This window comes from Homalodisca vitripennis, chromosome 1, assembly GCF_021130785.1.
Source record: "Homalodisca vitripennis isolate AUS2020 chromosome 1, UT_GWSS_2.1, whole genome shotgun sequence".
NCBI lineage: Eukaryota > Metazoa > Arthropoda > Insecta > Hemiptera > Cicadellidae > Homalodisca > Homalodisca vitripennis.
In genome coordinates this window covers 149,575,371-149,597,879 of record NC_060207.1, presented here as the reverse complement: position 1 = coordinate 149,597,879, position 22,509 = coordinate 149,575,371, and the positions used below count along the sequence as shown (strand labels likewise).

General features: G+C 31.7%; 1 protein-coding gene across 3 annotated transcripts in view; it reads left to right on the top strand.

The window, feature by feature from the left end:
* LOC124373775 (sorting nexin-14-like) overlaps positions 1–22,509 on the top strand; it is a 62,613-nt gene that overhangs the window by 39,331 nt on the left and 773 nt on the right. For all 3 annotated transcript variants that reach the window (XM_046832125.1, XM_046832118.1, XM_046832130.1), the window contains 3 exons: positions 652–816; positions 1,442–1,587; positions 7,815–7,899. In XM_046832125.1, the coding sequence (XP_046688081.1) occupies positions 652–816; positions 1,442–1,587; positions 7,815–7,898 (395 nt within the window). In that variant the 3' untranslated portion in view covers position 7,899. The remainder of the gene's footprint in view (positions 1–651; positions 817–1,441; positions 1,588–7,814; positions 7,900–22,509) is intronic.

Genomic DNA, 22,509 nt, shown 5'->3' with positions numbered 1-22,509 from the left:
GAGCAGATTTCTGCTGCTTAGTGATGAACAAACAAAAGTTTGCCAACTATTGTTTATTCTGTAATTTGTGGAATTGAATAAATATATCCTACATAAGAATATGTGTATATTTCTATCTTAAAATGTATTATCATGGTTAAGAGTGGTTTGAAAGTTTTGCCTGGCCACTCTACTGACCAGATTTGGAAAACCTGGCTTTAACAGTAACAAAACAAAACCATTTATCATGTTATATTCTTAGTTAGAAATACTACAGTGATCAGTATTGAATTTAGAATCTGAAATCAAAACCACAATTTTTGTATTGGATTAAAAGTTTTGTTGTATGTTTCATCCCCAGTTGCAATTTAAGCAATGTTACATTTATTCTCTCGCTTTCTGTATCTTCCTAATTAGTGGGTGTAGATTTATAACTAAATTAGAAAATATTAGAATTGATAATGTTAAAAAATATATTTACACAGTATAAAAGCCAAGATTTTCAATAAAAAAATTCATCTGAGTGTATTCCAAAATTGTTATTTCCACTAATTAATATTTATTAGTGGTAAAGTGTATGGCTAATAAAGCTATTAAACAATCATTACTCCAGTAGTTAGTTCATAGAATGACGTCTATTGTCAAATCCATAACACTTTACTTTATTTTCAGGTGTCAATGTGCTGCAATGGTCACAAACAACTATTAAATTTGCAATTGCCCTCCAAAAGTTGTTTGGCAATACAGTTGATGCAATCTTACAATACTGGTTAAATGCCAAACTAAAACGATTATTGGTTCCTCAGCGTGTTGCACACCTCGTCAAACTCTTGCAGTGTGAGTTCATATCATATTATACCTTAACACGTTGACTGCGGCAGATGCCCTATTGTGCGTGCTGTCTAATTAGACTACTTTAGATGACTCAGTATAGAGCTGCTTTGTAGATGGATAACAAGTGAATGTCGTAGTTACAAACTTAGACAATCTTATTGAATCTTATAAAATATTTTTTAAAGAGAGAAGTAAGCCAACTAGATTATAATACAAATATTGTGGTATTAAAGAGATATTGAAATTAAATCATCATCTTTCGTATATTTAAGTTTTTATTATTATTTATAACTTTGGTACAGATAAATAACCTTGAATTCACTTTTTAAAAATAATTTTTTGTGTTCGTAAGGGTGGTGTAACAAAAATATATCTTGCAAGGGAACCATCCTTAGAAAAACACTACATACACACCATAATATACTTGTTTTATAATATGTGCATATGATATAAATAAATATAATGAATGTAAAAGATACCAAAAACATTCTGCTCCTGAGAAAAATTTAACTGCCAGTTTTAGTGTTAATATGTCTTAACAATGTAATTTTTTTTAATTTTCTGTTAAAGTAACTAATGTATATTTTAATTTATAATATGGAAAGTATGAGCAGTTGTTTTGTTAAAGGGGCAATATTTGAGTCACGTGGAAAGTCTGATCGGGCACAGGTGGCAAGAGCTGTGGAGCTTCAGTTGAGGGAAAAAGGTGAATGGACTCGACCAATTTATCAGGGAATGTTTGTGGCAGCTCAAGCGCCATTGCTGAACAAACAGGTAGTATTTTATAAATATTAATGTTCTTAAGACTAAATTGTAATTAATTCATTCACAAGTGATGAGTTGTGTCCGTTTATGTGATGTTTTGATAGAAAAATTCTAGATACATGAAACTTCTAGATACATTGAAGTCGATTTCTGTTGGTCTAAGAAAGAACACTATTGATTTTTGGGTCAGGTCAACATTTTTATGTCTGTCTTATGAATAACCACGATGGCAACGAGAAAAAAATACAGCATACACATATTTTTCAACAAATTGATTACAATCACATAACATTTTTCAGTAATTTACCAACACATGTGTAAGTTACAGACACCAGCTACTTTGTTAGATTGTGTTGTTACATTCTTTTGGATGCTTTGATGCTCCCTCATATAGGTTAAGTATTTTTTTTATTTTCAAGAGGGGAAAAAATTTATAACAGATGCTCACTGGTTATCTTTGGCAGATCTTCTGCACAAGTAGGGGGTCTCACACTCTAAAATATCCAAACATGCTCAAAGCCCAAGTACTTAATGTTGTAACATTTCTTCAGCAGTAATATTAACTTATTCAAATTGAGAAATGATAATATTAATAATGGAAGGAAGAATGGGTTTTAAAAGTAGAACAGTCACAAAATATATTCAGGGCAGAACTAAATGTATTGAAATAAAATTGGATATAAGGTGAAGGGTCCAAAGAACTTGAAACGTTTAAATATAACAATTAAAAATAGTTTTTTTATGTGTTAAGTCTTTGATTAATTTTTTGTAGTAAAACACAAACCCAAGGTCTAGCTTAGTTGTGCTTTTATTACATAGTTTTGAATAAACCAAAGAGAATAATTGTAAAAATCACACCATTAAAAAAACTATTGAAACTATTAAAAACCCAGCTACCAATGAAATGGATGTTTAAAATTGGAGATATATTATTTATATGAAAGATTTAAGAATAATGTTACTGAGGAACAATTTTACGGATGGCATTTTAACGTGTCCGAAAATTAATATTTAAAATGTGGTAGTTTCCGCTGCCACCACCAGATGATTCCGGAAAAGAAATTCATTTTGACATAGAAGTTTATACTTTAAAAATTTATTCAAAGTTTATTCTACTGATTGGTTTTAAAAACTGTTACAATTATGAATTCTTTAGATAGGAGAACACTTCTGATTAAAATATGATATCAAACTGTCAGAAAATTGTTCAATTGTCTCACCTTTATTTTGTCTGATATTAGCTGACTGTTCAAAATAGTAGTGATCTGGTAGGCTATCTCCAAAACTTTCTAGTTCTTAATTTCTTCAAGTATTGTGGTGTTTTTACATTTTTCATCTGATTTAGAAAATTGTAGAGCACAACCAATTAACTTTAATCTCAGTACTTGTAATATTTGCGCTTTGTACCAATTGCTTAGTTCTGCAATGCCTTGAACGCTGTTGAAGAACAGCACGAGTAGATCAGCTTTCTCTGCATTGTACGGAGTTATGCTAGACACTAGCTCAAATGATGGTCTGCTTGCTGCTGCAATTGCCACATCCATAGCAGATGGTGATGTTTCTGTCCTACTTAGCGTAGAATATTCAGCCATTGTTTAAATAGGAGAACACTTCTGATTAAAAGATGATTTCAAACTAAATCGTTTAAGGAATTTAGAACATTATTATAAAAGAGCTACAGAGAATTCCATGTTATTGAGTCGAAAGGCCTGATCTAGACTGCTTTCCAACACATGCAGGTGCTGACTGCATTGTCAGCAGTTTTGCTGCTGTCCTACTCACTAACTTTCAACACTGCTTTACATTTAATCATAATTATGTCTTTAGTTAAATATCAAGACTTTTGGAAATATAAATAACAAGGATGATGAAATATTTATAAAACAAATGAAGCATAATTTCTGTATAAATTATTATATATTTCAATAAGTTTAATTTAATGATGGATATTATTTGAACTACAAATCAATATTGGGTATGGGTCATTACATCACTATAACTTCACTGTTCAAGATAGATAAAATAATTAAATTTAGGTCTGAGTTAATGCTTGTGTTAATGCAGGTAAAAGTCTGATTACATTAAGTTCAAGTAAATTTTTACCAGAGTACAGGCAGGCCATCCTGATCTCTCACTCAGTTCAGGTAGAATTACAGTTGGTTGTCCTTTCAGCTCGCCAGGCTACGGCTAGTGGCAGGCTGAGCTCTGCACCACCATGTGACGCCTCCGTAACATTGTACATCAATTTGACTGGTATTTAAATGGTAGTATTTGACTTTCAGCCCTTTAAATAACTGATAGTTAACCCTGAAGTTGGCAGTCATTCAATTTTCAACGACACAGCCTGCTGCTGTATTGGCAATCGTTAAAAATGGAATTTCATGACGTCGACAAATAATTCATTTGTTATAACATTAATATCAAGTTTAGCGGTGATATTTAGCTACCATTGAAACGACGAAGAGTTTGTTTTCTCAGCACAAAACTTTTTTCGTTCTTATTCTCCCTTTAACATAGCTGTTATTTGTTGTCGTTTTCATCTGCTAACTGAATGTACAATTAGTGTGTCCTTATTTTCGTTCGGTAAAACATTTATTTCAATCGTTGAATTTTATTTTTACTTGAAAAATGATAAAACATAGTTGTTTGATTGTGTGAGTGGTAAAATATTATTGTGTCATTATTAATTTTTATTTAAAGTTTATGTAAGTGTTGATGTTTTGCTGGTAAGCGTATGAAAGAATTGTTTTGAACCTAATCCGTTTTGAAATAGGCCTAAGTTGGTTTAAATAGGTTCTTCTTCAACTTTTTTGCTGTATAAACCCTATACAACTACAGTATATATTTTATAAAACTAGATATTTTTCCTATCTTTTGGCTATTTTGGAATTATCAGTATCCAAATTTATATTAGTTTGCTATGCATGGTCCCCCTATGACGTAAATTAAATTTTTTAATTTCAAGTTTCATCTAAGTTTGAAATATGTATATCAATGAATTATATTTATTAGTATATTTTATTATTCTACAGATAATACTGAATAAAACAACCAATAATATCACTATAAAAAGAAGTGTAGAGATAATTTAGAATAAGTGCTTGTAAACTGACCAAAAATAGCCCGTCACTACAGAAATTTTAGCTGCCAGCTCCAGGATTAATAGCAATTCTCAAACAATTTTCAAAGTTTATAACTTTAAACTTAAATCCTCTCTATTGTTTATTATTAGCTCTTAAACATACCAAGAAGCATATAGTTTAAGTTATAGTACAATCTAGGTGTAAAGGTATTCTCATTGTCCCATCAGGTGCACAATTGAGTGCACTACAATATTAACAGACACAATCCCAAAGCACGGTAGAACAACCGAGTCTTTTACACATAACGCAGCTATGGTGGGAAAGGCTGATTCAATGCGAATGTTGAGTTTAGCTCCAGCTTACCTTCCTCTTAAGTGCAGCATCTGAAATCTGATGCTGTTGCAGACTTGACTCCTGAAGTCTGAAGTCATGTTCATCTGAAGGGATCCAAAAATAGTCTGCAATGAAGTAGCTCAAAACGAACCACCTGCATCTTTTCGATATCAAAGACACCCAGACTATAAAAAATAGTGCAATCTAGGTTAAAAGGTATTCTCATTGGCTCATCACTATAGCAGCTGCAGTGGCAGCGACAATTGGATAAAATACAACTCTTAATCATGCGAATATTAATTTAGTGCAACACTTTCCAGCCACAACTGGTTAATGATTGAATTTTATGACTGTGAAATACAGTAGGCACATGTAGAGGCCTGAAAATCTGAGAGGACAACACATAAATTAAAATCCGAGTTTAAACAGTTATTTTACATTTTTTTAATGTACATTTGTTTGCACCATAAAAATGTAGTATTCATTGTTCATATTAGTTTTAACTGTAGATGTGCTGACATTGCGCTACACAATGTCAGCGAACCACCCAGTAGTGATAAAATACAACTCTTAATCATGCGAATGTTAATTTAGTGCAACACTTTCCAGCCACACAACTGGTTAATGATTGAATTTTATGACTGTGAAATACAGTAGGCACATGTAGAGGCCTGAAAATCTGAGAGGACAACACATAAATTAAAATCCGAGTTTAAACAGTTATTTTACATTTTTTTAATGTACATTTGTTTGCACCATAAAAATGTAGTATTCATTGTTCATATTAGTTTTAACTGTAGATGTGCTGACATTGCGCTACACAATGTCAGCGAACCACCCAGTAGTGCTAAAATCATGTTATGCGAGGTTAAGTCAGTGTTAACAACAAACAACATAACATCCATATCAAAATATTTCACAATGTATTTTATATAGTAATTGACTAGAAAAACTGGAACTATTACTTTATTCACATGCCATCTTTATTTTCCACTAGACCACAGATGATTTTTAACTGTGCTATCGTTATTGCTATCAGATCGCCAGCTGAAATCGTCGTTGCTTACTTACTGGATTTACTCTTTACACAAGCTATTTTGATGTTTTTAATAACTAAAATAGTCTTGCTTTCCTTTAGTGACTTATTCAGTTCATTGGTGCTATAAAATTGGTCTTTTGAAGTAATTGTTTGACTGCCAGATTTTTAGGGTTTTTCAGCGGTCATAAACCAACACATCTCTTGTTACCGTCCTTTTTTTTTTTCTTGTACATTTGTCTTTATTTTGTATATTTGGATTTTAATTTATATGTGTTTATTAAAGTGCTATGATGTGCTAAATGTAAAGATGTTTTCTAAAAAACTTATTTTTAACATGTCATGGTAAGTAATTGTAATTGTAGTTTTTTATTCTGTAGCAAGTGCTGAAAAAAGAAAGAACAATAATTTAAAACAAAACAGATTTATATGGTACCAGTGCCTCTGGTTTTAGTTAATTTTACCTTGTGAATCCAGCTCTGGTGGATATAATTTTGTAATTGGGTAATTGGCTTAAGACAAATCAACCAAAAGAGGGTGTTAGATACCAACAGGGTGGCTTTATAATGTTCAAAGAACGAAAGAAAAGTTAAAAGAAATACTAAAGAAGAGAAATAAAATAAATGAAAAAGGGAAGACAAGGAACACCAAACAGCTATTTTATGTGGTGCTGGACTTAGTGTGGCAACAAGATATGTTCATAGTTTTTTGTGCCTACAGAAAAATCACTTCTTGACACTCCGGTACATTTTGTAACTAAACCACTAACATTATCAGTCAAACTTTTTTCTGTTATGTATAGATATATACCCTGCAGTGTTAACTGTTTTGGGGTATAAGTTTTACAAACTAATGTTTTTAAATATTTATGTACATACAAAAATTCAAATCTTTTTGTATCTTATATCAATATATTTAAAATTTTAATTATTGTATTTACTTAGAAATAATAATTATTGCTCCATAAATTTATGCAATAAATAAACAGTGTACAAAGTTTTACATCTGAAAACCTATTGGGTTTTTTTCTCTAAGTGTACCTGAACATTAAGTTTTTAAAATGAGCAGTTTAGGGTCCTTTTTAAGTCATAGGTTTAAGGAGCTAATACAATGGAATCTTGTTACTGTTTCTTGTGCTGGAAACTGACATCTATTTCAACTGTTGTCATTTTATTTTAATGAAACAGCACATTAAAGAGAGTGAGAATGAATCATAAAATCAAAATGTGAAATAAATACATGAATTAAGTTGCAGTTTTGCATTAAATCAGTGTTTATTGCTTACAACATAAATTATTTTATGAACAGTGTAATGTAACTGTGGATTGTGCGTGAATTCAACCATGGAAGTGCCAGCAGAGCTAGCAGCACAATGATCACAAATTTATTTAAATACTAGGTATAACTTAGTTTAAAACAAAACTTAGATATGTACTAATTGTTAGAGTCTATAAATTATGTTATTCTTAGTTATGAATAAGCTTTTAATGTATAGAAATTTTGAAAACTAAATGCAACATGTTTAAAATACACCTTAAGTTACATGAATGAACAAAATATGTCAGCAATATACTACTGGTTTTATATTTTTTTCTCAGAATCCGCATAATTAACTGTAACTTTTAAATGTTAATGGATTACTATAAAAAATACATAAAAAAGCCTCGTCCAAAAAATAAACCAATTGGAAAGTATTGTTTTATTAACATTTAGCACTATTTAAAATGTCTTCTCTAAATTGCTCCAAGAGTCTTCAAGTTAAGTAACAATACAATTTGTTACAGCTATTTTATTGCCTACTGGATGTTTTGGTGGAGGAGCTGTTTCCGGAGATAAACGAAAATGAAGACATGAAGAAGACAGAATAAGGTAATATTGAAGAAGTCTTTTTCATTTATGATTATATTTCTACAAATACAGTAGTTATTTTATGCCTGGAAGATTGGCAACATATAATCCAGATTTATGATGCAGCCTTTTGATGTTTTTGCTTCTTCAAAGTTGGAGAATTGGTTAATTGGATATTTACTTTACATAAATAAATTGTCCCGTTTGAATTATTCATGATATATGGGAGTTGATCTCTGCACACTTAAAAAAAATTGTTAATAAGAAATACATAAACAATTTTATTTGGGGCTTTATTTCTATAGGACCACTAAATTGTACTTGCACTGGTTAGTACTAAAATCCATATAACTGAATTCAGATTTAAATGGTTTTCTGGAAAAAAAACATTTTGATGGCTAGAAAAGCAGACATCAATATCCTCCTTAGATGATGCACAAATTCTTAATATGGCACCATCAGCATATAGATACAATTCTTTTAGCTTTGGGATATCTTTTAGATAACAGGGAAACAGGAGTGGTCCCAAAATAGAAAATTGAGAAACCCCATAAAATGTTTGTTTCAAAGTAGAAGGGGGGGATCCAGAGGGTCCGGACACCCCCAAACCCTAGAAAAACTGTAACAATTATTTATCTGTAATTTGTTTCAAATTCTTTTAATAATAATAAATAAATAACCCACCATTAATTTTGTATTTTATATCCCTCCATTTTATATTATGCTTTGTCATTAATCTATTCACTTCAAAGTCGATGGTGAAATAAGACTGTCCAAGATTGGTAGAGGGCGTTTCATTGTTGCTTGCCGGTGACGTGTATGTGAAAATTCGGCTATACTCAGAAATTGTCGTGTCTCTGTTGAGCAGCACAGTGCTCTGGAATGAAACTTTAGCGTTTTTAGCTTTATTTCATTTTAAGTATTAAGATAATTAGCTATTTAATAAATAAGTTGTATGTAATAAGTCTCCAACAAAATTACATGGTTTGATCTTATATGTAGGTATTGGTATCTTATAAATATTGGTAATAATAATAAATGATGTACTGGAAACTTCACGCTTTTAAATAGAAGAATTGTTTATATTATTAAAATGATATTTTTTTCATAACTTCACACTGTCTTTCCAGCAGCCTCTGCATCATTTCGTGAAACCAGTATAAATAGAAACCATTTTACAATAAGTAATTTATTGATATTTATAACAACAATAATACCTTTAAATTCCTTAACAATAAAAAAATACAAAAGAGTGATCCCATAATTACAAGAAAAAGTACAATTAGAAAATAAATGTAGAATACTATAACAATTTTTTTAAGGGATTAAAATTTGAATCCAAAAAACAAATCTTGTTAACCATGTTTGTTAAAATTAGAGTATGACTCAATTGCACATTTCAGAGGAATAAAACTTAAGTTAATACACTGGTATAAACAAAAATTTTGTAGTTTTTTTATTCCCACCGTAATAATAAAAACTATTGATGCTTGAAATAAAAATTCGACTCATAAAACAAGCAAATCCATTAGGGCTTTGCCTGGTGCTGTTCCAACTGTAGGACTGGCAGGATTCTATAATGTAGGTGTTGACCTGTTCCAAACATTGCTAGAGTCTAATATATTAAATAGAATAAGTCATCGTTTTCACACTCCTCTTCCGACTGCACCAGGCCCTTAAAATAGATATTTTCAATCACAATTACATTTATCATTGAAAGCAAAAATTTTCAATTTTAAATTCATATTTTAATCCCTTTACTACCATGCCCATGTTAAACAGATACTTAGCAACACGACGCCTGACAGCTGTAAAATAATATACATTGGCCTCTAGTAGTGTTTATTTAAACTACGAGGGGTATCCAAAAAGTAAGTTTCCCTGTTCTGTAAAAAGACGCGTACGTAACATAGCGTGCAGCTGTGGGCGGGGATATGTAGCGCGGTTCGGTTGGCAACAGGTGCGCCGGTCACTGGCCCATTGTCACGCTTCTCAGTCAGTTGCTGCCCAAACATCATGGAGACTCCACTGCGTTCTGCCGCCAGTTGCGAAGTCCGTAGTGTTATTCGTTTCTTGACCGCCAAAAACGAAACTGCCGTTGAAATTCATTGTCAGTTGTGTCAAGTGTATGGTGAACATGTTATGTCCGTTCAGATGGTCCGTCGTTGGCGTGCAATGTTTTTGGAAGGAAGAGAAAATGTTCATGATGATGAGCGTAGTGGCCTACCGGCCAATTCTCGGCAACCTGACATCATTAATGCTGTACGAGCAGTTATTGACAATGATAAGCGAGTGACTCTCAATGAAATTATGGATAAACTGCCGTCAAGTGTTGAAGTTAGCCGGTCATCTGTGCACAATATCATGACAGAAGATCTTCAGCTTGCAAAAGTGTGTGCAAGATGGGTGCCTCGCTTATTGAGCAATGCCCATAAACAACAACGAATGGCTGCTGCCCAGTCTTTCTTGCGATTGTTTGACGATGAAGATGAAAACCTTTTCAGTAGAATAGTCACTGGTGATGAAACATGGATTCACCACTCAACTCCAGAGACCAAACGCCCGAGTATGGTGTGGCAAAAAAAAGGAGAGGCAGCTCCTCAAAAAGCCAAAGTTTTTGAGTCGGCAGGAAAGGTAATGGCTACAGTTTTTTGGGATGCCGTGGAGTGTTATTGATTGACTATCTTCCTCGTGGCGAAACCATAAATGCAGAAAGGTATTGTGAAGTTCTCACCAGACTTCGGCGGGCAATACAGAATAAACGGCGCGGACTTTTGTCGCGCACGGTTCTGCTTATTCAAGATAACGCCCGACCACACGCTGCTCGTGCAACAATGGAACTTTTGAGGAAATTTAAGTGGGATGTTTTTGGTCATCCTCCATACTCACCAGATCTTGCGCCTAGCGATTTTCATCTGTTTCCGGAGCTGAAAAGACACCTTGGCGGTCGGCGATTTGCCAACAGCGATGACCTTCAAAATGAGGTGGATACTTGGCTTAAAGATTTGGCGGGTGAATTTTGTGATGCTGGAATAAAAAAACTACTTCCTAGATACCAAGAGTGCTTAGAAAGGGATGGTAACTAGGTAGAAAAATAAGGTATGATGTAAAAAGTTGAATAAATGTGTTTCAGTTATTTTTTGAGTCTTTTTAACTTTTTCATAATTAATGGAAACTTACTTTTTGGATACCCCTCGTACTAGAATCCTCAGTAGTGCTGGTTAAATGCTACTAAACTCTGACAATCAACTAAGGAACTGTCACTGAAGCACATCTGTGAAGTTTACATAGACATTAGAAACAAATAATTTTTTTGTTTTTTTCAATTTTGCTTTTTGAAGTTGCTTTGCAAGTTTTTTTTGTATTTTCTATTTTGATTATGGTATAGTCGGTATGGCAGGAATTAGTTGTAACAATGATAATGCATTGTTGTGAATTAAGATATTTAGCGGTTTAAATTTTCCGAGAATGAGGCAATCGGGATGGTCTCAGTTTATGAACCTGACATGATGATTCAAGGGATTCTGATGGTAGTTTGATAAATGAAGATATTGCTAAAGTTGATTGTGGTGGGTGAGAAACATACTATATTTGCGCTGACTGTGGAGCAGCTCTAAGCACGGCAAATAAACCTGGCAGTAGCCTGTAACAACACTGTTGAAATCTCCCACCACTTTAAAGAGTTAACCCATTGGGGAAGACATACAAGCTGGTTTCATACCAAACGGTCTGGGATGAATGCCAAGCTATGAGCTGGTCTTGTAGTCTACCTATGTTTAGGCATTCTTTATTGTTATGGACTGATCTAGTTCTGAAAATATCCACTAGATATCGTTGCTGTGGTCTTCACTGGTTCTTTTACTTAGATGAAAATGCATTTCATTTTATTTTGTTACTGGTAGCATTAAATTGATCACCTCTTTGTTAGAACGTTTCGTCATTGTTTTCATTGGTCAGCTGCTAAAAGCGATGTTAGGTATTTTATTTGTTTAGTTGTGAGATTGATCATAATGGTTGTAAAAAACAGTGGGATTCTCTCGTTGCTTTGTTATTAGACAGTGATTATGAATGTAATTAAAATATCAATGATAGTGATGGAGTTCAGTAGATGTAATTATGTCCCATGCTCAAAACCCGTTTGCCGATTCACAGTTTGTGCAATGATAAAGAACTTGAACGCCAAGATGAAGGTTTTTTGGATTATTTTACATTGAACAGTATGTTTTATTATTTTTAAGGTAATTTAGTGTACAGTGAATAAAAAATCTGATTTTCCTATAAAACAAGAAGTTTGAGTAAATTTCTAGCAAAATCATAAAAAAGATTACTCATAATATCTTCCTTTAATTTCTTTTTGAGCTTATTATTTTAGATATGTGCGTAAAAATGTTTATTTATGTAAAAAAAGTGTCATGTTTTAGGTAAAGTATGTTAGAAAGTTACAAAATGAGTAATAAAAATGTTTCTTTTCAAAAGTTAAAAAAGATGTATATAACAATATTTACAAAATTAACAATTTTTTAAAACTAATAATTAACTATATTACAAATATAGTTAGAATATTGAATGGTGAACTAAAACCCTTTTTGTAAATTAATTTTATTTCAGACACGTGTTTCGGTATAACCATTTTCAGTGTGAACATTAACCTCTAACTAAATAATAAACAAACAACTAAATATACACCTGTGGAGTTAATAACATACAAATATAGTATTTAGTATATTGAATAAAAATTTTACTGTAAGAGCAGTGGTAAAAAAATTATTGCTCGATCTTTTATGGATTTTGCTTTAGAAAGATTTAACCTGTCTTACATTTTTACCCAATTTAATTGCTGCTACCAGTCCTGACAGAGGCCTCAATAAATACTTCCTCAATGGGTTAAGCTTCGATTATAAAGAGTGTTGAGTAAATGTGAGTGATATCAGGGTTTTAAATGAGTTCTTGTGATAATCAGTTTTCAAAATAATCTAATAAGCTTACGTATGTTTAAAAAATCCTATAAATGAACTTAACTTTTTTGATTCTTCACTGAATTAAATATTTTTATTTTTATATCTTGTTTGTGGAATTGTTTATTTATTAGAGCTTTTATAAGTGCTTCCTTGTAAACAATATTCCTGGTTTTTCTCTCTGGTTGTACCATGACCAGGTGAACTGACTGAAGCCACCTGCATAAAACTGATATTTTTCTTTTTCAGATAAAAAAACCTAATTAAAATTACTAATTAGACACACTTAAACCAAATTAAACTTAAATTTAGTAAACACAAATACAAAATTCCAAATTAGGTTAGTTCTTTTGTAGATTTTTCTCAGTAAACATTATGTTTCCTTACAACAGGTAAACAGATTTATCTATAAAGCCTCAATATGTTTGTTTCCATAAGTGGCAAATATTGCATTCTAAGATAACTATGTATTAATAACTAAGCATTTATGGGTATGAAGCCTTAACATTTAAATAAACTATCTTCAATTATTCATCTATTCAACTCATTTAATATCATTTTAATTTTTAGTGTTTTTACATTTATCAAAATGCCATCAAATAGACTGAAATTTAAGTGGGGATACAGGCTTTTAATCCATGTTTTTACTTTATGCAATGCTTGAAATACAAGTGACCATGCCAGAGTACCATTGATTCGTCCAAGCTCAATTTAAAGTTTTATAAATGGATACTAAATGTGATTAGTTTTATTATTAAAATGATCTACAACAAATTTATTTTTAGAAGAGTCAATCATCTTACAGATTGCCCCCTTCACAAAAATGTAAACATCTGAAGATGATGAAATCATTTTTGTTTATATATGTGGAAAAACAAAAACAGAAATAAAGGGTCTGTCTTCCAATAGTCATTCTCCTTAGCATCACAATGGTTCCCATGTGTACGAGTGGGCCTAAATATACTTTAAAACTCCTCAAGAGTGTGGTCTTTCCACACATTGATCTGAGAGTGATCAGTCAAGTTTGGGTTGTTGAAGAAAACTTCCTGATAACACCTATTAGTCTTTTGAACAATATTCAGCAAAAATAAATAACTATTATATCAATAAATAACTCAAAGAAATCATAAGGATTGTTGTTTTCCAGGATAAGATACCAAAAGTTCATTTGTATCTAAATTCAATGTGTAATAAATTATTGTTTGAATACTTTACTGCTTGTGGCTCTGTCTGGCTGTCAGGGCCAGGCTTACCCTTTATGTAATTATCAACATTTGGACTATTAACAATTTCATTAACATTTGTAATGATTTCATTATTAATTTTAGAAGAAATTGCGATAAGTTCAGGAAAAGCCTCATTTTGCTGAACGCTGCCTTCTAAATTGAGTAAAATTTCATGATTTCCATTCATATCATTATACTCACCGCAATAGCTTGTGATTGATCTGGTTGGTCAAAATCTTCATTTTCAGATTCACTTAGATTATACTCTTTGTCATCCACTCTTTGTCTCAGTAACAGGAAACAATATGTGGAAACACAATTTACAGAATATAACTTAAGCTGTAATTATATAAGAAAAATTGCATCAAGTCATCAAACAATAAGGTATGGGCTCAATATTGGGCCCCCTACTTTTCATTTGTTATCTGAAAGGAATTACAAAACATGCCACTCTAAGCAAAATTTGTTTATATGCAGATGACACTAACATGATAGTGACAGGAAAATCTCCAGATGACATTGAGATTTCTGCTTATATCGACTTGGCAGCTATCAAAGAATTCTTAAATAATCATAATTTATTATTGAATTCAGGTAAATCAAACTTTATAACATTTTCCCCAAAACAAAATAGACATAAAATTGAACCATTAATTATAGTAGGTAATGATATTATAACATAAGAAAACTGTACAAAATTTCTAGGTCTAACTATAGATGAACACTTATCTTGGAATAATCATGTTCAGAATGTTTTAAACAAAATCTCATCTGGAATTTATGCCTTGCGTCGTATGTCAAAGCTATGTGACTTAAATGCTTTGCGAAAAATTTATTATGCATTAATCCATTCACATCTAACATATGGGATTAGTATATATATGGTGCAACATCAAACAAAAATTTATATAAAATATTGAAAAAGCAAAAGAAAGCAATTAGAGTTATATTAAATCTACAGAGACACGATTCAGTAAAACATTTATTCTGTGAGCTTAAAATCCCTACCATATATAGTTTATATGTAACAGAAGTAATAAAATTCGTAAAAAGAAATTCTGCTCAATCTCCAACACCTCGGCATGACTATAATACACATAACAAAATTATCACTGACAAACACAATTTGTCATTTTATTAAATGAAAACTGATTATATGGGGAAAAGATTTCTAAATTATTTATTTACCTGAGGAAATCAAAAAAGAAACTAATTATAACAAATTTGAAATAAAAATTAAGGTGTATCTTACCAACAAAGCACTTTACTCTATTAATTAATGGGTAGATGAGGCCAGAAAATAATTGAGGCAATAGTTTCAATGCAATCAAAGTATTAAAAAATGTAAATATTAGTTTTAGGTTAGGTTTAGAAAATCATATTTTAGTAATGACACTATTCATATACATTTAATGTATTGTATATTTTATGGAATAAAGATTATTCTGTCTCATTAACAAAATAATGATTTTCTAGTAACTCATCATATACACTAACTAAAATTGATATAACTTAAAGTGAGTTTATCCATAATTCACTTATAAAACAACCCTTTTTAGAACTCAAAGTTCCTTAATACAGGAATTTCACATAAAACACACACAAGATAAACAATCTTGCTGCCAAGTTAAAATACAAAGCAAGCTCTCATAGGCACTTGCTAAACAAAGCTTGAGTTAACACCCAGGAACCCATAGAACATATATAATGTTGTCATTGAATAAAAATATTACTCCTGAGTTACAAGAAAACAATAAAAATTATGATGCAGGAATATGGTGCCCGCTACGCATTGCTAAGCACATACAAGAAACATCTGTCAGCAGAGTAAACATATTAAATAAATTTAGTCTTTGTAAACTCATGCATTTCATTTTTTTATTCCCTACGACATACCAAACTGGCCCTGAGATGACCCAGACACCATTTCACATTAGTGATTAATTATAGATATTCTTGTGTAATGCACAAACTAATGAAACAACCCAGTATGCAATACTTTTTTTATTATGCTGCACGACGAGATGAATTGAACTGCAGCACATTTCTCTGTAATCAGTCGATCCTTAAGTCTGTATACCACACTCATATTCAGTCACGCATTTATTTTGAAATAGACTTATACAGTTCAACAACAAAAACAAATATTAATAAATTATTACAGCTACAGAAAAAGGAATTTGAATAATGTTAAATTTCAAACCAAACATAATGATTTTGTAAAAGACCATTTGTGAATCCTAACTGTATATGATGTAAAAAAACTATCTTATTGTAAAAAAAATTTTTCGTAAACCTGATAATATACGCCTTTACATACACAGTTAGAATACAAAGCAAAAAAGCAATTTTATTTTGGAACACCAAAGTGTACTTATTTACAAAAATGCTAAATTTGTAGTTTGTTGTCTTCTTAAGCAACATGTATTGTCCCTAATATTTTTTTTTGTCCTATTAATGAATAATCGAGATTTACTTGTTTAAAATTCATACACACATCATGATATGCATTACATATAATGTACTGAATGAAACTACAGAAAATGCCGACATTGATTTTCTTGTCAGTCTTCCACTTTTGTTGGTGTGTGTGACATGTTGTTTGTGCTCTTGCTTATGTGCAATGACATCGCTTGAGTTCATTTTCTCCAGACTGGACTTCATGCTGTTGGTGTACCAGTCACGTATTATATAATCTTTAGTGGCAGTCCATTACCGCATTTTGAAAGTTTTAATGAATATTTATGTATTTTTACATGTGAAGAAGTGGGAATAGTTCAATCTTTGAAATGTAGCATTACACTTTTGGTATATATAATTATGGAAAATGTATCAATACACTAAAAATCAATAATTCTGTGAACAACTGTAAGGGTTGGCTATTTAGTAATGTTAAAATAAATTAAATTAAAATTTATTGCATTTATATAGGCAGTTATTTTGTATTAGAACTGCAGCATTATTTTGTTCTTGTTTGCAGCATTGTTTTTATTTTACAAGGACCTATATACATTTCAATATTAAAATTTGAAATGAACTTTTAATTTTGACATGAATAATTAGATATATATTCTGCAAGTAACAGTAGGACGTGTTTGAACAGAATCTGAAAGGAATTTGTTAGCTTATGTACAACATTTTTATTTGACTAAAATTAATTTTTTGAGTTGTACTTTATTTATTTCTGGATTTTAAGTGAGACTACCAAATGAATTAATGTAAGATCCTGGCTGAAAGAAATAATTAAATTAAACTAGTGTGTATATTGAATTAGAGTTAAATAAAAAAAAAGAAATTGAAATCTGACTATTTAAATTAGTTTAGTCCAAGTTTTGGCTCTAGAAATTTGTTTAGTTTTAATCATTTACATTCAATAAACTATATGTTTAGTTTGAACTTTTGGCGTTACATTTGTAGCCATAATAAGTTTATTTATAATAGTTAAAACGTAACAAAATGTAATGTATTTTGTATACTTGATAGTATAGGTTTTAAATCAAAATGGCCACTAGTACAGCTACTTGTGGTTTATTCAATACTAGCATTATGTCATATTTTGTATGTTATCAAACCACAAGGATAAACTATAGTTGCTTATTAAGTGAATGTTCATCATTTCTTAGTCCCCATAGCAATGTCAGCTACTTTATAATATAAAAAAAAAAAAAAAAAGTGACCTACCTCGATACGTGAATCGGATTCAATCGCTAGTGCTCATTGTAAGTCCGAAGTGTACTTATTATCATATTTTTGGCAGTTGTCAACTATTTAAATAGATTTTGGATGCATTCTCTTACATTTTGAACCATTAAACTTTGTTCGTGCACTTCTAAAAGTCATTGAATTGAGTTTGGTAAAAACTACTCAAGCGATTTGAGGTTATGTGACTCTTTGTCAACGTGTTTTTCAGTTTTGGTTCAGTTCAGTTTTGTTGTAATCTCGCTTAGAGTGAGGAATCACGAGATCTCACGGGAAAATGAGAACCCGAGCGGAGGCGGTTTAGAATTGGATGGAGTAAAGAAGAGGATCAGTGAAACTGAACCAAGGTTAACTAAACCTTGAAACTTCTGAAGTTAACCTTCATTTGACGATGACAATCAAACGGCAAACATGTGGGAAAATGTAATGGTCGTGTTTATGTTAACCTTTTAATGGTATGTGACGGTTTCTGTCATCGACATTTCCATGCCGCTTGTGCTGAGATAGATGATGATGTGTTTTCAGCAAATTAACGATCTTGATGCTTATGTTAAGTGGTTCTGCTCGAAGTGTCAAAATAAATTAGATATGCTGTTTAAAAAATCAAGACTTATAGATGATTCAGTCTCATGTGAGTGGCCTTCCATTCTAAATGTTGTATTGGATAAATTAGATATCCAGAACGACAATAATTTAAAATTTATGCAACAGGATGGACATATTAACTGAACAATACTCAAAGTTAAATGAGAAACTCATGGGGGTGTGCCTCTGGGTCTCAGTTTAACTCTTCTATACACGTCCCTAAATAACTACTCTAATACCGATGACACTCGGTCTTCAATAATCTTGAGTAATACAGATAGGCCTAAGGGTAATAATAATAGGTCTATAGGTAACAAACCAGGTTTAGGTTTACGGTTTAGCAAACAACCTCAAATGGAAAGTGAGCCTTTGCATAACTTAAATTCTAACAAAGTAGTACAGTCTCAAACTACCTTGGGCCTTCAGTCAAATTTAACGTGTGAGAATGAAGAAACAGTTTCCACTAGGACAGAGACTAGTTCTAATGTTAATGGTAATATCCAGCAAAATTCTGAGCGGATATTTACTAATTCTAACAGAGAGTGGAAAACTGCAAGTTACAGAGGTCGACGTAGTGGAAATAACTACAAAAGTAGGCCTAACATGGTTAAACCTATAACAAAGGTGAAAAACAATTTTCAGCCTCGGAGACTAAGTCTAAAGAATCTGTTCTTCAGCCTAAACTCAAACCAGGTTTAGTTACAGTGATGCAGTAAAAAACTGGGTAAAAAGCAATGTGGTGCACGGTACTAGACAGGTTAGTGAAAACATGTTATTAAAACCGACCAAGAAGCTGTTTTGGTTGTTCCTATCAGGGCTAGAACCCTTCTGTTAGCTCAGAGGATATAATAACTTACCTAAAGTCACTTAAGGAATCTGAAACTTTTGTGTGTGAACGACTTGAAACAAGGTATAATACATATAGTTTCTTTCAAGATTGGAGTTCCTTATGCCTTGGGAGAAGAACTTATGCATCCCAATTTATGGTTCGAGAGGTTGTATTATTGGAAAAATACCGTGCTTCGAGAAATAGGCCTAAAGCCTACTGTGAAATATCAGTGATTCTTTTTTGGACAACAATTCCCAGTCACTTCGAGCTACCTAAATGTTCCTATTGTGGAACCAACTCAACTTCAATGTGTAGACTTTACAGTGGTCCATTGGAATGTTCACAGGGGATTCTCCAAAAAATGGATGAAATTATTCTTCTTTCTAACAAATTTGATACTCATGTGATTTGTATATGTGAACACTGGGAGCACAGAGATAACCTTACATCCCTAGGTTTTCCTGGTTATATATTGGCAAGTGCCTATCACCGTCCTTTAGCAAAAACGTGGTGGCACGGCAATTTTCCTAAAGTCTGTTCTGAAGTTTAAAGAGTTAACCCACCTTGTGAATCTATCCATACCCTCAATATGTGAAGTTGCTGCAGTGTACATTGAGGAAGTTAATGTTATTTGTTTAGAAATATATAGAGTGGCCCAGAGCATGACAATTTTGATAGTTTTTACCGAAGCTCTGAATAATGTACTGAATGTTTTAGTGAGTAAAAATAAAACTAATGCCTCTATTATTGTTTGTAATGATTTTTAATGTTGATTTTTTAAGTAATAGCTTGCAGAAAAGGGTTTTAGGAAAACTTGTTTGTTAGTTTCAATTTGAGGAATTTCTGTGTATGATGTAACTAGACCTGGCCTATATGGTAATTGTGTTGATACCTGTATTGATAACATAGCTGTATCTATGCACTCGTATAGGATTATTTCTGCCTTTGTGGAACTGATGGTACTGTCTGATCACCATAGCGTGATATTCAAGGGTAAACTTGATTCAGTTTAATAGTTGCGGTTCTTTGCTCTAAAGACTACAGTAGGTCTGAAAGTCATTGTAAAATATCCAGAGCAATTGATGATGTAAATAGTGCATATTTTAGATTACTATTAAGTAAAGTTAATTGGCTAATGTTGTACACTTTATCCTCGATAGAAGATAAGTTTGATCTTTTTTTTTAGTATGTTTTTAGATATTTGTTGAATAGTCTTTCCAATTAAATACAATAGGACTTGTAAAAGTAGGCCTAAAAAAGCCAAAATGGTACAATGAACCACTGAGGTTACTTAAAGAGCAATGCTTGCATACTTATACTTATTTTTAGAAGTACTGGTTTGGATTTTCATAGAGATTCATATAGAGCACTTAGGTGTAGATATAAATATGAGGTAAGGCAAGCTTAAACTAGCTTTCAATGGTAGTAAAGTTAAGAACGCTATTAACAAACCTAAAGCAATCTGGTCTATTGTCAAAGACAGTTTAGTGGTAATGAATGCCCCTCTGATAATAAGTTAGACTCAACTTTGTCTAGTTCTGGTTTTAATAATTTTTTTTCTTAGTAGTGTTAAGGTCTATTGCCCAGGATGTGCCTCAGGCAAAAAACATGATATGTCATACTATTTAAATAAACTAAAAACTTTCTGGTGTAAATAAACATAATAATGTAAAGGAAGTCTTTTCGTTTTTGTCGTGTAACTGTTGAAGAGGTTCATAGTGCAGTGTTATCATTGAGTAGCAGTTCATGTTTTGATGTTTATAATATTTAATTCTCATATTTTGAAAATTAGCATCACCTTTTATAGCTGAAATAATGTCTTATTTGTTTAATCTCTGTATTGAGTGTGGTATTGTCCCACAGTGTCTTAAGTTATTTAAAGGTAATTCCTTTGCATAAAAAGGGTTTAAAGAGTTGACTTTGCTAATTACCAGCCATAAAGTCTTATTTGTTTAATCTCTGTATTGAGTGTGGTATTGTCCCACAGTGTCTTAAGTTAGTTAAGGTAATTCCTTTGCATAAAAAGGGTTTAAAGAGTGACTTTGCTAATTACCGGCCAGTGTCGATTGTACCTGTTGTGTCCAAGGTTCTTGAGATTTTGATTAATAATCAAGTTATGAAATGTTTTGAGAATAATTTTTTGTTTTCTAATAGTCAATATGGTTTTAGACCTGGTAAGAGTACTAGTATGGCTGTAATTAATTTTATGAAAGATTGTACATTAAATGTAGATGCAAAAAAATGTGTGGTTGGTAACTTTTATGATATGTCGAAAGCTTTCGACACTATCGATCATCTTATTCTTTTAAAGAAACTAAAATTTTATGGATTTGATGTTAGGTCTGTTAATCTTATGCAATCATATTTATCTGAAAGGTATCAATCTGTGTTTCATAATGGTTGCTTTTCTCAATATTTACAAGTGCATACTGGTGTACCGCAAGGTTCAATTCTAGGACCGACTATGTTTATTGTATATATTAATGACATGCCATCGGCTCCTTAGCAATGTCTGTGTCTCATCCCTCTATGTATGCAGCATGATTTAGCAGTACAAATTAAGTTGTTCAAATTTTAATTTGGCTAATCAGTTGTTGTCTCATTTTAACTCAGTAGCTGAGGACTGGACTGCAGCTAATGCTCTCTGCCTTAATATGGATAAAACTCAAAGCATTAAGTTTAGTTTAAAGCAACTTTGTCAGTTATAGTAAAGTTACATTTTTGGGAGTTCTGTTGCAATCAAATCTTAAATGGGACTCTCACATTGTAAATGTTTGTAAAAAGATTTCTAAATGTTCTTTTATGATTAGAAGACTTAAATTATCTGTAAATTTAGATATATTGATGTCTGTTTATTATGCATACATTCAAAGCCATTTGTCATATGGAATAATTGTTTGGGGCTGTGATAATAATGTAAAAAAGCTTTTAATTTTGCAAAAGAGAGTTTTAAGAATTATATGTGGTGTTAGCTGTAGAACTCATTGTAAGCCTCTATTTAAAAGTCTGGGTGTTCTTACTGTCCCTTCGTTGTATCTGTTGAATTTGTTAATGTATATTAGGGCTAACTTAGATCTAATTCCTACTAACAGCTCAGTTCATGATTATTTTACTAGACAGAGTAACTTTCTTAGAGTTAGGCAATGTAATTATCACACAACAATTAAATCGACATTTGAATTAGGTAAGAAAATTTATAATATGTTACCTATGAAATAAAATGTCTAGATGATAAAAAATTTAAATTTAAGTTAAAATTACTGTTCATAGAGCTAAGTGTATATGACATTAAGGAATTTATTGAATTTTGCAGCCTATCTCAAAATGTATGAATCTA